At 37.1% G+C, this 16,410-nt stretch overlaps 1 protein-coding gene across 1 annotated transcript; it reads left to right on the top strand.

The window, feature by feature from the left end:
* Positions 1-2,768: 2,768 nt before the first annotated feature.
* Positions 2,769-7,739, top strand: LOC117984855 (uncharacterized). The gene is made up of 2 exons (XM_034971514.2): positions 2,769-2,897; positions 4,091-7,739. Exon 2 carries the CDS (start codon positions 4,097-4,099, stop codon positions 7,586-7,588), a length of 3,492 nt encoding a protein of 1,163 aa, XP_034827405.1. The 5' UTR covers positions 2,769-2,897; positions 4,091-4,096; the 3' UTR covers positions 7,589-7,739.
* Positions 7,740-16,410: the final 8,671 nt, after the last annotated feature.

The raw sequence follows: 16,410 nt of genomic DNA, 5'->3' as shown, positions 1-16,410 counted from the left end.
TCAAAATCGGTTGAAGTGGGCCATGAAAGGCTAGCAGACAGACGGACAGACTCACTTTCGCATTTATAATATTATTAATTAGTATAGTATAGATATGGATGACAATTGAAGACAATTGAACCCACTTTCATAAACATTTATTTGTGTGCATTCATAATAATGCCATGAGATGTATTTTGTTAGAAATTCGAAGTTGCAAACGGCGGCGGCGGCGTCTACCATGCAACATTTTGAAGGCAAACACTCGTTGCGTATGAGTGCGTGTTGCCCCACAATAAATTACTAAATAGCCCCTAGTGCAACTCCAGTTCGAACTGCAGCCAATTTACATTCGACACTTACTAAGATAGCTCAACCAAAAAATGATGTACGCGACAGGTCGAGATGGCAATCGGGGTATGAGGCAGGGAGACGCCCCGCACACCCACGCTATCCCACACCTTGTCAGCGCGGAGGCTGTGCGGGCGTGAGGGGCCTCCCCACCCCGATCGCCGTCTCGACCTGTCGCGTACTATAATATGTTTAAGCTGAATATAAGATTCTCTTTCCCAAGCACATGCAAATTGTGGAACGAATACCCTTCGGCGATGTTCACACAAACTTTAATAAGCTAGGACTTAACATCAATAATTGTATCTTCAAGGGGCGGATCAACCAAATCCTGAAAAGCCGGCAACGCATTGGCGGTCCTTCTGGTGGTGCAAATGTTTAGAAGCGGCGGTAATCGCTTAACATTAGGTGAGCTGCCTGCTCATTGGGCCGCTATTTATATGTGTAGTTTATTCCCACTTTTTAATGTAAGTACTAAGAACCTAACTACTTAAAGATAGTTTGCATACCGGAGACAGATATGGGCTACTTTTTATCCCAGAAAATCAATAAGTTTCCACGGCATTTTAAAAATCTGATGCAGACAAAGTTGCAAGGATCGTTGTATAGTAATTTATATGGAGACAGGGGTTAAGTTTCTTATCAAAATTCAGTCGATAATGTGTTTGTGACACAAATTCCCCTATCGAATAACCCTACCAAATATTATTCCTAAGCTAGTGGGCTATTGTGAATGTAACACTGGTCTTTAAGAGTAATCGAGAGATACTGGAGCAAGAACGCGGGCTTGGGTGTGGCCCGCCTTCTATTATGAACATTTGGAGCGATAAGTGCATTATTCGAATGTCTATCGTAGCTGTTTTGAAACACAAAAATTTTTACAAAAAAAATAAAAACCGACTTCGTTACATAAACACTAAAAATTGAAAAATAATTTAATTTATTACCGAATATATTATGTATACAAGAGTTAATATAGTTCCATAATAATACTTTTTGGTGCCGGTGCCAATTAGCTTTAGCTGCGCGAATCGTCTAGACTTCATATTTTTATGGGACTCCACAATGGCACCTCATTGGCACCGACCCCAAAAATATTATTATGGAACTATATTAACTCTTGTATACATAATATATTCGGTAATAAATTAAATTATTTTTCAATTTTTAGTGTTTATGTAACGAAGTCGGTTTTTATTTTTTTTGTAAAAATTTTTTATTTCACAATTTTTAGTGGCCCCATGGAATTATGCTATGCCTGGTTAAAAATCTACTGTTTACTAAGCTATTACACTGATCGCGAGCAATTTACTCTTATCCGTTGAGGAGTTCCAGTACCTATCTTCGAAGATGTTCATCAGATCTTCACCAAATTGAAATGGGACCAACTTTGAAGTATACCCTTTCAAACAAAAAAAGAATTTTCAAAATCGGTCCAGGCGTTTTTGAGTAATCGGGGAACATACATAAAAAATAAAAAAAAATAAAAAATAAAAAAGATTCCGACGAATTGAGAACCTCCTCCTTTTTTTGAAGTCGGTTAAAAAATGGAATCCGTTGATGATTATGTGACAGTAGCGATGAAAAATGTATTCACATGAACTATGCTCATAAACGACTGTAAACTGTAAAGTAAAGTTATAAAGTAAGTTTGACAAGCCTGAAGGCTCCATGAACAATCATTTTGTGAAAGCATAGGTAGGGTAGGTACTTGAATGTCTGTATGATAATCTTGATTTTGCAAGCAGTGTGAACTGTAAATATTGATATTTTAGTATAACTAGACGGCTCGAAGAAGCCACATAACACGCTATTGATCGTGTACCTACGTACATAAGCTTGATTGAACGTCCAATTGTAGGCAAGTAGGTATGTCGATAAAAGAATGCGTAATCATTTACGTCTAAAGACTCCGTCTTTACGTTTCCGGATTACAACTGAAAATCAGCGTCCTGCATTTTATGCATGCATAATGATGCCAGACATTATGCTGAGTTGGACACCTATGATAAATAGGTGTTGTTCATTTAAAATATTGTAGCCTATGTCAACCAGACCATAATAACGAATTGATTGACACCTCATTAATCAAAATCGGCTCAGGAGTTTAGGCGCTACAATGGAACACACATAAATACTCTATTTTTATTTATTTCTACGTCAGCAGCGTCGTAAGTTAAAAGCTATTTATTACCGGTCCTCTACCTTTCAGTTCAGTCTCGTTCGTAGGATTTGCCACATTTACCATCTGGCAGCACTGTATCAACTAGTTATTTGACTAGTTAGTTCACAGTCACGCCGATCGATGGCTCATTCAATTGTTAGAAAATGAAACAGAATTTTATCACACTGTATCAAGGCTTGTTCTTGTTTGATAGGTACAAACTAAATTACAGTTAGCTGTGCTCTCTCTCACGTTCATAGGGAACGAACGCGACAGAGTGAGGAACACTGAGGGCGGAATATTTACGAATCTGACAGAAAGTATTAAAGAAACGACAAGTCGAAAAAATACGGATTTCTGTGCATGGTTGATGGTTCAGTGTTAAAAGTTTTGAAGATAGTAGGTAAGTCAAATTAAAATAGAGATTCTACTGGTACCTAATGAAGTAAGTGGTACCTTATGTATTATTGTAAGCAGAATTGAAGAATTCTACGTTATGATATAAAGTAAATTTATTAGATAGTGAGTAAAGTAAGTACTTACCTATATCTACCTGCCCAATTTAACAGACCCAGTTTTTTTTATTAACAACATAACTACCTAGGTAGGTACCTACTGATTTAATTACTTACATATAAGTACCGTGCCCTGTGTTTTGAGTGTTAAAATAATGCTAGGTAGCTAAATAGTAGGTAAGTAGGTAGGTATGTGGTGATGTCACGCCTAAATTTTTATTTTTATTTTGGGATCCTTGATGATCTCATAGGCGAATGCTACTAACACACTCGATCTAGATCGGCGATATTTGGAATTTTGGTTCTAACCTTAGCACAGCAAATGGAGTTTGCAGTTCATATAGCATGAATTACCTACGAGTGTAGGCAATTCATACTATTGAGTAATAGCAATATTGATGTGTATCTGTCTATGGAATCGTAGCGCCTAAACGAATGAAACGATTTTGATTTAGTTTTTTTTTTGTTTGAAAGGTGAATTATTTGAGAGTGTTCTTAGCTATGATTCAAGAAAATCTATTCAGCTGTTTCAAGATCATCAGCTCTTTTCTAGTTGATAAAGGAATGTGAGCATCTTCCACTAGTCTGATCAATTTGAAATTTAGTAGGTACTTATGCTGTTACTTCAGTGAATATTACTGAAGTAACAGCATTAGGTAGCACTGACCTGATGCTGCAGCATCACCTAAAATCTGCAGGATACCTAACTCCTCGGCAACTTACAGCAGATGTACAGTGTTTGGGTTTATTAGAATGTTCTCTCTGAATATGTTATAGATAGATGATGATGAAGGTCGGATGATGGACACAAAAATTCTCTAAAAAGTGAAAATAATTTATTGGGCCTTTAAGTAGGTAGTAATTTTTCCACACATGGTTACGTGAGAGTACGTACTGCCAGAAAGAATAGCTAGTAGTACTATATAGGTTAGTGAATAACTGTAAGTAGGGGTCCCCCGAATCGACGTCGCCTGGAAGTATTACTAGGTATTTAAAGGCCTAGGCGAATGGGAATAAAAAGTAAATCGTATTCGGATGAAAAAGACTACTTTATCTAACTCATATTTGCTTGTGTTTACAGGTCACAATGACACCTATAGAACTAGATGGAAGAAATCTTGGTGAAAAACACCAACACCTAAATCAACTAGTAAGAGAAGCTATTGCGGACGAAAATTATACAATAGACGAATTTAACATTGAAGATGGAGATATCAAAAATTTACTCAAAATAGAAATAGCAAATAAAACTAGAAATGTCGATTATATTTTGAAAGTTTTAGTTTGCGAAGACTCATTATATGTATCGAGGGCGATCAAGCAGAGCATGTGGTTAGTAACTGGTGATGAATTCAGGAATATTATCAACCCTGAATATTTACATAGCACGCTCTTTCCACAAATGAATACCAAGAGCGTTAATAAATTTACAAAATATATACAGCTCAATCTAAAAGATACAACTAGAGCTGAACAATTTTATGATTATGAAAAAAGTCCAGAGAAAGCTGTCTACTGGTTGCCACACTGCTCACCAGAGTTTATCATTAAAAATATTTCAAAACATATGGCCCATTTGAAAATCTCCCTAATTAAACGACTATGTGAAAAAAACATAATGGTACTGGAAACTTTCGTTGAGGCCTGCAGCCCTATTCCTAAAAGCATAGTCTTTGAAGCAACCGCATTTGTATTAAATTCAGATAATATTAACAAGTATTTGGATTTAGTAGAAAAACTTCAAAATTATGAGTATCCAAAATTAAACAAGTCCAACACGAACCTAATAATGAGGCTAGCACCTAAAAGAATCTTTGACAAGTTTGATAATTACTGTAACTACATTCATTTACCAACGTTCATAAAATTTCTCAAAAGTAACAATATCAAAACTTTTCTCTTGGAACAAGCATCTAGGGCTGAAAAACAAAACAGAGCTGCGGGTATTTTTAATAAACATCAATTACAATGTTTTTTTGAGGCCATGCCGAAAGAGGAAAGATTTGATTTCATAAAACAAATTTTCATTGATAAAATTCATACACAAAAAAGTAATTTATTAACCGATTCTGAAATAAGGGCAATGAGTTACTTGTACAATTGTATAAAGAACAAAAGATGGTATAACGAACTACAGTTGTATCAATACGCTCCTTTTGATATTGCTTTTTCTCATATTAAGAAACTTATTACCCAAGAAACACAAAATTCAGATAAGAAAAATATGTTTTCAACTCTTGTATTAACTGCTAAACATAATGATCAGAATGTAAATAGTTTGTTACAATATTTTCGAGAAAAGCATTTAAATGATTCATTTGATCTGAGGTACCAATTTACAAAAGACATAATTTGCCAAACAAATTTCCACAAATTAGATCAAAGCACATGGAATATACTAGAAGATATAATGATGCCAGATATTATTGATGCTGATAAGAGTATCCAGGTATTTATAGAGTCTATAATTATATTTAAAGTACTTCATTCCCAAAAAGTACCAGAGATACTTGAAAAGAAATTTCAATTTAACTCATTGAATACCTATAAAAATAGATTTAATAAAGAAGATGAAATTATAATTTTTAGTTATTTATACGACTACATAAAAACAAAATTACTGGAATGTTGCGATTTTAAAACGGAACAACAATTTGATGAAACTCTTAAAATACTAGATTTGGTATTAAATTTGTTAAATGATTGGAACAAAGATCTACGAGAATATCCATTAATTATCAGCACAATTAAGGACCTTTTAAATGTTAAGAAACAAAATTCGTGGAAGAAAGATTTATCTATTTTGTACAATAAAAACAAATCGTGGAAGAAATGGCTCTTTGAAGAGTCCTTTGAGCTATGTCCTTGTCAGTCTGTTTTTATTAATGCTGTCAAGCATGACCCAACCATGTTTGAACGATATAAATCAGAAGCAGAAGAACTTTGCTTGAAAGAAAAGGAAACTGTTATTCAGTTCTTAAAAAAGATCAAAATTTATTGGGCACAATCGCTTACTAAGACTTGGACTAATGTTTTTATTAATAAGCTCGATAACTTGAACAATCAAAAGGCATCTTCTCGTGGAGTGTGTATTTTGTTTCCAAGAGAAGATCTATTAACCATTCTGAATAAATATGCGCCTGAGAATGCTAAAATAGATTACGGCAATATCAATGAATTAAATTTAAATTTGCAAAGATGTTTTGCGACAAATATGCACATTGCTAGACCTCAGCCGCCGCCTGAAATCATTTTATTATATGCTAAGGGAGATTACTTGAAATGTTCTTTGCCCTCATTACTGTCTATTTACCATAATTTAAGTGGAGCAAAAAGTGCAAGATATATTTCAGAACTTTTGAATGCACAAGTTTCATTACAAAAGCATGCTATACGTTTTTCATTTATAAAAATGAAAACTTACGAGATACCTACTCTCTATGAAAAAGTCTGGAAAACTTCCAAAAATACTACGATTAGGAATGTTTTGTTTAAAACTGTCCACGATCTCGTGTGTAAGGAAAAAGATCCCGTAGGAATTGAAACATTATGGAATTTACTGGAAATGTTTATAGATAATTTAACTTTTAATGAAAATAAAAATGTATACGATACATTGTTAAAGGTCAGTGATACTCCTATAGCCATCAGAGCTGATTTCTTTGTAAAGAGCTATACATTTTTAAAAAAATTACAAAATTCTAAAATTGAATATGAAACGTACAGTTCCAGTCTCAAATATACATTATTTCCCTATGCTCGTGATATAATGGATACTCTACCACCATCTTTTGTAGCAAATATACTACTAGAATTTATTAATGAAGACTTCATCAAAGAAAGTGGAAGTTATTATACCATGAGGGCAAGTATAGTCGTAATAACCTCCTATCTGTTAACAGCAAAAGATGAAAGTACCCAAATGAAGAAGTACGAAGAAATATTTGTTCCTATTGTGAAGCACTGCACTACTTCATTTAAAGAAAACAAAAATAGAGATCATTGTATCAAAAATCTTGAAATCTTACTGGACAAACTGTGTGAAGACCTGCAAATATATTTCTTCGAAAAAAAAATGGTTCTGCCTATAAAAATGTTTTCAGCTATAAAAGATGATTTGGAAAAAATATTTTCCGAAACAGAAAATTATCTGATGTTAACAAAATGGACATTGGCTTTGGCATTTACTAAGAGTTTAAATGGACATCAGGGTTGTGATTGGTATGGGCTATGTCTTGCAGCAGCGCCTCAGTTTGGTAAAGACTGTTATCAAATTTTATATGATCATAGTAAAAAATATTTTCCTCGCATTTACATTCTGTTCGTGCGTGCTCTGGAAACTATTTTAAATTTATTCATCCAAAATATCAGAGATGCCTCAAGATTGTTAATATATGAATGTTTAATTCACGACAAAGATTTCGTGTTAGGTTATCTAGCTGCTTTACAGCTTTGTCCCAAAACTTCTTCAGATGATGAAGAATGTAATAAACAAGTTGAAAAAGTGCGTCACGTTATATTTGAACATCCATCATTAGAAGTCAAAATGCACTGTCATAGTATTATTCTGGAAACATAATAGCAATTAAAACTTATAGGTACCTACTTAACTACTTCACTTTTGTAAAACCATTTCTTCGAGTCTTGTATTTTTTTCACTCATTATAAATATTTACGTCTATTACTTTTGTAAGCTTTAGTATGTATTTGCATTTTTATTAAAAATAAAATTATATAATAAGTATACTGAAATTGTTTTTTCTTTTTCTACGCCGTTAAGAGGTAGGTTTAGGTATTATTAACCTATTCTTATACTTTTATCAAAGCGAACTACCATAATATTTTAGTCATAGTGATGTAGTGACATGAACTATAGGAATTAGCTTAGCTTATACCTACCTACTAATTTAATTATTGTACCTACTGTGATTAAGTTGGTCATTAGTGATATTAGAACAGCATTTGTCATTTATTGTGGTCGTGTTTTATGACTTTTATGAGAAGAGAGATACCAAAGAAAACACCAAGTCAACACAACGGTTTATTCCGGACTGCTTAATACAACAAATGACAGATTGCAATTCCTTTCTGAAATACCCACATTTTATATTTATAATATACTACACTATCCCCCCTTTAATATAGGTACATTTTAATTACAGTATTAGGTCCTAGTAGGTACACTTATAACTAAACATTCCGTAGGCCACACTAAAAGATAATCATAGACACTGCTTAACTTACTGACATAACTATTTTAAATACTAAGGTTAATACTTATATAAATATTTTAAATATTAATTTTAATTTCAAACCTTATCGTAACCGAAACGAGCTGGCCGTCTTCGGTTCCGTTTATTTAGTACCGGGGATGTTCCAGTACGAGACTCGCCCCCATCGTCGTCAGCCTCATCACTAGGACAGCTATTAAAGTCAGCTAACGCTGCCTGGGCAGATACCGCAGGCTGACCACGACTGTTACTTGACGTCGAATCTCGACTGGTCTCTGCTGAACTAGAACGCAATTGATCTGCATGTCGCGTCCATCGCAAACCATCCTCAGTCTCGACCTCGTACATATTTCGTCCCCTTTTACTCTTAATTATCGCTGTACACCACCTTTTATTCTTACGAAAGTCTTTAGCCCATACTTTATCCCCTTCTATCCAACCCCTTTCCGTTCCGCCTTTTGCGAGCGCTCTTTTTTGCAACCGATCCGAAACCGATTCCACGACTCCCGATTTTAATAGGTCTAGCCGCGATCTAAGGTGACGTCCGAACATCAATCTCGCAGGTGCTTCCCCGGTAGTACCATGGATACTATTACGATAGTCGAGAAGGAATCTTTGCAAAAAACTATTTATGTTGATTTTTTCAACTTCCGCTTTTTTAAGAGCCCTTTTAACCGTTCGAACGGCGTTTTCCGCTTCCCCGTTGGAAGAAGGGTGATATGGCGCCGACGTAATATGTCTAATGCCGTTATTTTTCAAAAACTAAGAAAATTCTTCGCTAGACAGCTGCGGACCGTTGTCACTTACCAGGATCCTGCAAAGTCCAAAACGAGAAAATATCTCCTTTAATTTCACGATAGTATTCGATGCAGTCGTAGTGGACATAGGTACAACTTCTAACCATTTAGAATATGCGTCAACTAAAATTAAGTAGGAAACATTTTTAAATTCAAAAAAATCTATATGAACCCGCTCAAATGGACTCGACGGCCACGGCCACGGCACCAATGGGACTTTTGATGGCAAATCCGCTACGTCCCCACACGTCCGACACGCTGAACACATCCGTTCCAGATCGTCATCTAGACCGGGCCAGAATACAAAGCTTCGAGCGAGCCCTTTGCATTTAACCATACCTAAATGTGAGCCATGCAGCTCGGCCAACACCGCAGGCCGCAGCGCGAAGGGCACGACCACGCGACAGCCCCACATCAAACACCCGTTCTCGACATATAGCTCGTCGCGACGCCGCCAATATGCGATCATTTCTCGGTCCGCTTCTTTAAAACCCGATTTGGGCCAGCCCGTCTTCACAAACTCTAACACTCTAGATATATATTTATCTTTTGCAGATTCTATCTTAATCTGATTCGAATTAATTGGAAATTTATTTTCAATAAATTTAATAAACGTGTCCGCGTCGTTATTACCTTCTTGTGCGTGTATAGGTAATCTAGATAAGGCATCGGCGTTATTCGCCTTGGATTGAACATACTCAATTTCGTACTGGTAACCTGACAGTAAAATAGCCCATCGAATTAACCGCCCCGACGCCATGTGCGGGATATCTTTGTTCGACCCGAAAATTGCTATCAAAGGTTGGTGGTCAGTACGCAAGATAAACTTACGACCGTAAAGGTATGTATGAAATTTTTTAACCGCAAATACTATCGCCGGTGCTTCACGTTGGATCTGACTATAGTTAGCCTCCGCCGAACTAAGCGTGCGAGACGCGCATGAGACGGGCCGTTCGCCGTCCTCCCCGCGCTGCGACAGCACCGCGCCCACCCCTCGCGCGCTCGCGTCGCACGACAAGGTAAGTGGTAATTTCTCGTCGTAATGCATTAAAACTGGACAGCTAGTTAATGCCACCTTAATATCCTGGAACGCCTCGTCATGTTCCTCCCTCCACTTCCATTCGACACCCTTTTTTAACAATGTGTAAAGAGGGGCTAATAAAATAGCTATTTTATTAGCCCCCATATATACTAATGAATTTAGAATAAAATTAACCATTCCGAGGAAATGATTTTAACTCAGACACGTTATTCGGTTTCGGTGCCCTGACTACAGCTTCGGTCTTTTTATCGTCCGTCCTAACCCCGTGCTCCGATATAATAAACCCCAATAGCTAACTTCTTTTTCGAAGAAAAAACATTTTTCTTGTCGGACTGTAAGACCCTCGTCCGCCAACCTTTTAAACACAGCATTCAAGTTTTTTACATGTTCTTCTTCCGTTTTACCAGTGATAAGAATGTCATCTAAAAATACTGAAACGTTGGGAATTCCCGCTACCACTTGCTCCATAATACGCTGAAAAATCGACGGAGCTGACGACAATCCGTAAACCAGTCTATTGTAAACATATAACCCCCGGTGGGTGTTAACGACGGTACATTTCTTTGAATCATCTAAGGTCACCTGGCTATACGCTTCCGATAAATCGATTTTAGTGAACCTTTTCCCCCCGTTTAAATTATTAAACAATACCTCGGACCTAGGTAGCGGATATTTGTCTATTTCTAGCATGGGATTTACTGTGCTTTTGTAATCTCCACAAATCCTTAGGGAGCCATTGCTCTTTAAAACGACTACCAAACACGAGGCCCAGTCTGAGGACGGTACGGGTTCTATAATACCTGCAGATTCCATGCGCTGTAGCTCCGCGTCGACGTCCCCGCGCAGCGCGAGCGGCATTGGGCGCGCGCGCCGGTACACCGGGCGCGCCCCCTCTCGCACGCGCAGCGTGGCGCGCTGGCTGCGCAGCCGGCCCAGCTTGCCACTGAACACTCCCGGGTACTTATGAACTCATTTTTATCAATTTTTTTTTTTTTTTTTTTTTATTTAGACAAAACGAAAAGTGAACAATTTACACCACTTTTAGACCAAAGCACTAGATAAAAAGCCGAGACTGGTGTTGGCAGTTTGCAGCCCAAATAGACCGTAGTCTGTGCTAGGGCTGACAAAGTTCATCGACCTCATTCATACTATATTATATCATATTAGGTATATACCTTATTATATTTATACTAAACTATATATATTCATACATACTAAAACTATATTTTATTTGGGCAAACAGTGTTAATGCATACGGAGTTTAGATATATAATTTAAATGATAGGATACATTTTAATAAGTGAAAGCATTCGTTTCAACAGATCTGTCATAAAGACGTTTAAAATTTTCAAAAGAGGTTTCTAGGAGAAATTTCTTTATATAGAATTTAAGTTTTTTCTTTAAGGATGGGCGATGGGCACATAAAATCAGATTAGATACCTCCAGCGGAAGGTTATTGAAGAGCTTCGGTGCCGCATGCTGTAAATGTCTACTCGAGAATTCCAGACGTTCGTCGGGGAACTGAACCTCTTAGTTGCCTTTGCCTAAGGTGACTGGGAGTTTGCTCGATTGTTGAACGTTGTCTATATACTTTGCCATATACATTGTTATTTGCCAAATGAATATTTTTTCTTGGGGTTAGTACTTTACTTAGCTTAAATATTCTTCCGAAGGAAATCGTCGATTCTTTTTTAAAGATAATTTTGAGATTAAGTTTTTGAGCTTTATTTAGTTTGTCTAGTAAAGTTGATCCACATGATACCCAGGCTATAATGCCATATAATATTAACGACTGAGTTAAAGAGCAGTAAACTCTTAACAGTAGGTTAATACTCATAATGTTTCTTAAATTATTGTATATATAGCTCAAGCTTCGGACTTTTTAGTGAAGCATGTCTACGTGCTTATCCCACCTCAGATGTTGATCAACAATAATACCGAGATAAGTTGTGCTATTAGTACATGATAATATTTTGCAGTTTGCACAGTCAGACTTATTCAAACAAGAGTGCACTCTAATCTTCGGAGTCTCGGTCGGAAGACCGGCACTGGTGGGAGGAGAAACACATACATAAAAGTTTTATCATCATTTAGGGTTAGCAGATTATTGTCATACCACCCCTTAGCTAGACGAAGGCCATATTCGGCTTTTGGATTGGTACTTTCCCCGTCGAGGCTGAAAATAACAAAACAGTGTCATCTGCAAAACATAGAGATTTTGAGTCTGTCTGATTGTCTGTCAATAGTGAACAAAAGTCATTAAGATAGATATTGAACAAGATAGGGCCTAATACGCTCCCCTGAGGGACACCAAATATTATTTCTGATTTGTTTTCAGCGCTAATTTTATTTTCAACTTGTACAAATTGTTTCCGATTTTTAAGATAACTACTGAACCAGTTTAGAGCATTTCCAGTGAATCCGTACCTCTCTAATTTTGTTAGCAGTAATTGATGTGAAATGGTGTCAAAAGCTTTGGCTAGATCTATGAACACAGCAATTGTTTTATTTTTATTTTCATGGTTCAGTACAATTTGCTTTGTTAATTCAGCTATTGCATCACCGGTTCCCATGTTCTCTCTAAACCCATATTGATTATTATATAAAATATCAGAAGTATATGCAATAATCCTGGTTTTCATTATTTTTTCAATAATTTTTGCAGTAGTTGGCAAAAGAGAAATGGGACGATAGTTTGACATTACGTTAGTTGGCCCTTTCTTATGTAGTGGCATAATTATAGCCGTTTTTAAGGTCTGTGGGAATATTCCTGCTTTAAAGCTTAAATTAATAATACATGAGAGTGGAGCAGCAATTTCGCGATTCAGTAATTTTATTATTTTAGCGGTAATGCCATCGTGTCCACAAGAATCCGTATTTTTTAGGGTCCCTATGAATTTACTCACCTCAGCTTGATTTGTAGGCTTTAAATAAAAAACTTTATCTACAAGGGAGAAATTAATTTTGTTGCATAGGGTTTCCTCTGTGACGCCTATAGTATTCAGATGCTTTTTGGCAAGGTCATGTCCTACTGAGCAGTAAAATTATTAAAGTATTTGTTATCTTGTTAGGTTCTGATGAAAATTTAGAATTTTATTATTATTAACATTTCTCTAATAGACAACTTCTGTTTAGTTTTTCTATTAGAGGCTTCATTTAGAATTTCCCATATCTTTTTAGAATCCCCTGAGTGTTTAATATTTTTTTTTCTGAAATATTTTTCTCTTGTTTCTTTTATTATTCGATTACATATATTTCTATATTTTAAGTAATTGGCTTTATTGACAGATTGGTTGGGAATTTTTTTAAATAGATTATAAAGTTTGTTTCTTTTTTTTATACAGGTAAATCTGGCACCTTTTTCTTTACCGATAGCGAGGACTGATTTAGGCACCGTAATACTCATACGCAACTTAATTAACCACTCCCTGCCTAACAACGGCACCGCGCCTTTATGAATTACATATAATTTAAGATTTTCACTGATAAGACCATACTTAACGGGCACTATAATATAACCGACACATTTAATATCACTTCCATCATAGCCTTTTAGCTTATAACTATTATCATATAATTTGTATTTTTCCGAAAACATTTCCGCATATATTCTGTCACTGATACACGATATAGGCGAACCGGTATCTATATGCATGGCCAGCCGTCTGTCCGCCACGGTTACCTCGGCCACTACCGGTTCGGATCCCGTCAGTCGTACCATGTAAAGCCCGCTGGGCCCTCCGACTCCTCCGTCGTCATAATACCCAGCCGTGCTGCCCCGTTCGTCGTCACTGTCATCGTTTCGTTCTGTCCCTTCCGCTCGATGTGCTGTATCCAGCCGGAGGACTTGACCCTCCGCTTTCCTCCCCGCACTCGGGCATACCCGCTGCAGGTGTCCAGGCCTCAAGCAGACCCTGCAAGTATAATTCTGATAGCGGCAGTCCAGCCTTGTGTGGTCTCTGCTTCCACAACAGAAACAAGATCCGGTCTTCTGTCGATTATTTAAGCCACCTGCATGACTGCCCCGCCTTCCAGAACCTTCGTACCGCCGCCGCGACTCCGTGCGCTCCGCAGCGCTGGCCGCTCGGCGCGCCCCCTGTGCGTGCACCGCGCCGTCCGTAGTCCGTTGTTCGACTGCCGCAGCGTCATTCGCGGCTGCTTCCAACGCTACGGCCTTTTTGAAGGCCGACGCGAAGGTCACGCTGTCCTCGCAGAATAATCTTTGTCGCGTAGTTTCGCTGTGCAGACCACAAACAAACTGGTCTCTCAAGTTCTCCTCTAGGTTATCCTTGAAATCGCAATCCCTCGCTTCCTTAGGGACCCCCTTACTGTTTAATTTATTATCATTATTTGTTTTTTATTTTAGTTTATTTTGTTTGTTACCTCAGATTGAGGATTGATCTCTAAAGCGTTCATTTCGCTGCAGCGATCAATCCTTAATCTGAGTATAAGTTTATAAGTTAGAATATAAGTTTACATACATAAGTACAATTTAATACGTAGATTATAGTTATTTTTAAGGAGCGCCAGCTCGCCAACAAACTGGCTCACCAGTTTGGCGAGAAAATAATAATGTAAATATTTGGTGTACCTACGCTTGTTATAAATAATAAAAAAAGTGTTTCAAAGCTGCCGCAAACTGAGCCACCGATTCACTCTGAGCCTGTACTCGTTTCCGAAATTTATATCTCTCTGCGAGAATCGATGGCGTTGGCTGTATATGTTTTTTCACTAGGTGGACCAATTCACCGAATGCCATCTCCCCAGGCTTCTTTGGAGAGCACAAATCCACCATCAGTTCGTATGTTGCGTCACCTACACACGCAAGCAACGTAGGCACTTGTAGGTTAGGCTTAACGTCGTTGGCAAGAAAATATTGTTCTATTCGATCGATATAGGTAGGTACTCCACGTACCCGAACTGAGATTAAACTCGCCTAATTTGCCAACCGACATCTTACCCGACATTTAAAACCACTTTAAACCAAAGAAAACTTATTAATTAGACTGCGCCACTGTAATGTATCAAAGAAAACACCAAGTCGCCACAACGGTTTATTCCGGACTGCTTAATACAACAAATGACAGATTGCAATTCCTTTCTGAAATACCCACATTTTATATTTATAATATACTACATTTGTTAACCGACTTCAAAAAAAGGAGGAGGTTCTCAATTCGTCGGAATCTTTTTTTTTTTTAACGATCTGATGAATATCTTCGGAGATGGAGAACGGAACTCCTCAATGGATAAGAGTAAATTTCTCGCGATTAGTGTAATAGCTTTGTAAACAGTAGGGTTTTGGTATAGCATATTTTTAACCGACTTCAAAAAAGGAGGAGGTTCTCAATTGAAATGTATGTTTTTGTATGTTTGTTACGCGATTTCTTCGCCAAATATAAACTGATTTTGATGATTCTTTTTTTGTTTGGTAGGACATACTTGAGTGGTCTATTTTACTTCGGTGAAGATCTGATGAATATCTTCGGAGATGGACAACAGAACTCAGTGGATAAGAGTAAATTGCTCGCGATCAGTGTAATAGCTTAGTAAACAGTAGGTTTTTAGCCAGGCATATCATATTTTTGTACAATGGGGCCACTAAAAAAAGTGAAATAAAAAAAAAACAAAAAAAAACCGACTTGAATAACCACAAACACTAAAAAGTAAAAAATTATTTAATTTATTACCCAATATCTGTTATGTATACAACAGTTATTGTAGTTCTATAGTAATATTTTTTGGAGTCTGTGCCAATGAGGTGCGAATGTGGAGTCACAAAACAATATGAAGAGTAGATAGACGGTTCGTGCGGCTAACTGGCACCGGCTCCAAAAACTATTACTATAGAACTACAATAACTCTTGTATACATAATATATTGGGTAGGTAATTAAAAAACGGGCCGAATTGAGAACCATCTCCTTTTTGGAAATCGGTTAAAAAGAGAGTCAAGACTCAAGTCTGTTCCGATGTTACTCAGCAACGTTGTTCTGTGGCTCTACCGCGGTTGTTTGACAGCTACAATGTCACGATCGCAATCATCTCTGATTGGTAAATGCTCGCTCACTATTGGCCACAATGCATTGTTGCAACAAGAATCGCACAAATTCAGCCAATCAGAACAATTGAGATTGTAATAAGGTTTTAGACAATCGCCCTACTGGTGTGAGTCGGACTCGCACATGAAGGGTTCCGTACCATCGTACAAGAAGTAAGTAACAATTTTTAATTTATTTATCTTCTCATGGCGACCATTTTGACATTTTTATTATTAATTGTTATTAAAGTGGCAACAGCAATACCTACACATTGTGAAAATTTCAACTCTG

Source organism: Maniola hyperantus, chromosome 9 (genome assembly GCF_902806685.2).
Source record: "Maniola hyperantus chromosome 9, iAphHyp1.2, whole genome shotgun sequence".
Lineage (NCBI taxonomy): Eukaryota > Metazoa > Arthropoda > Insecta > Lepidoptera > Nymphalidae > Maniola > Maniola hyperantus.
The sequence above is the reverse complement of the archived record's forward strand: the minus strand, read 5'-3'. Positions and strand labels throughout refer to the sequence as shown.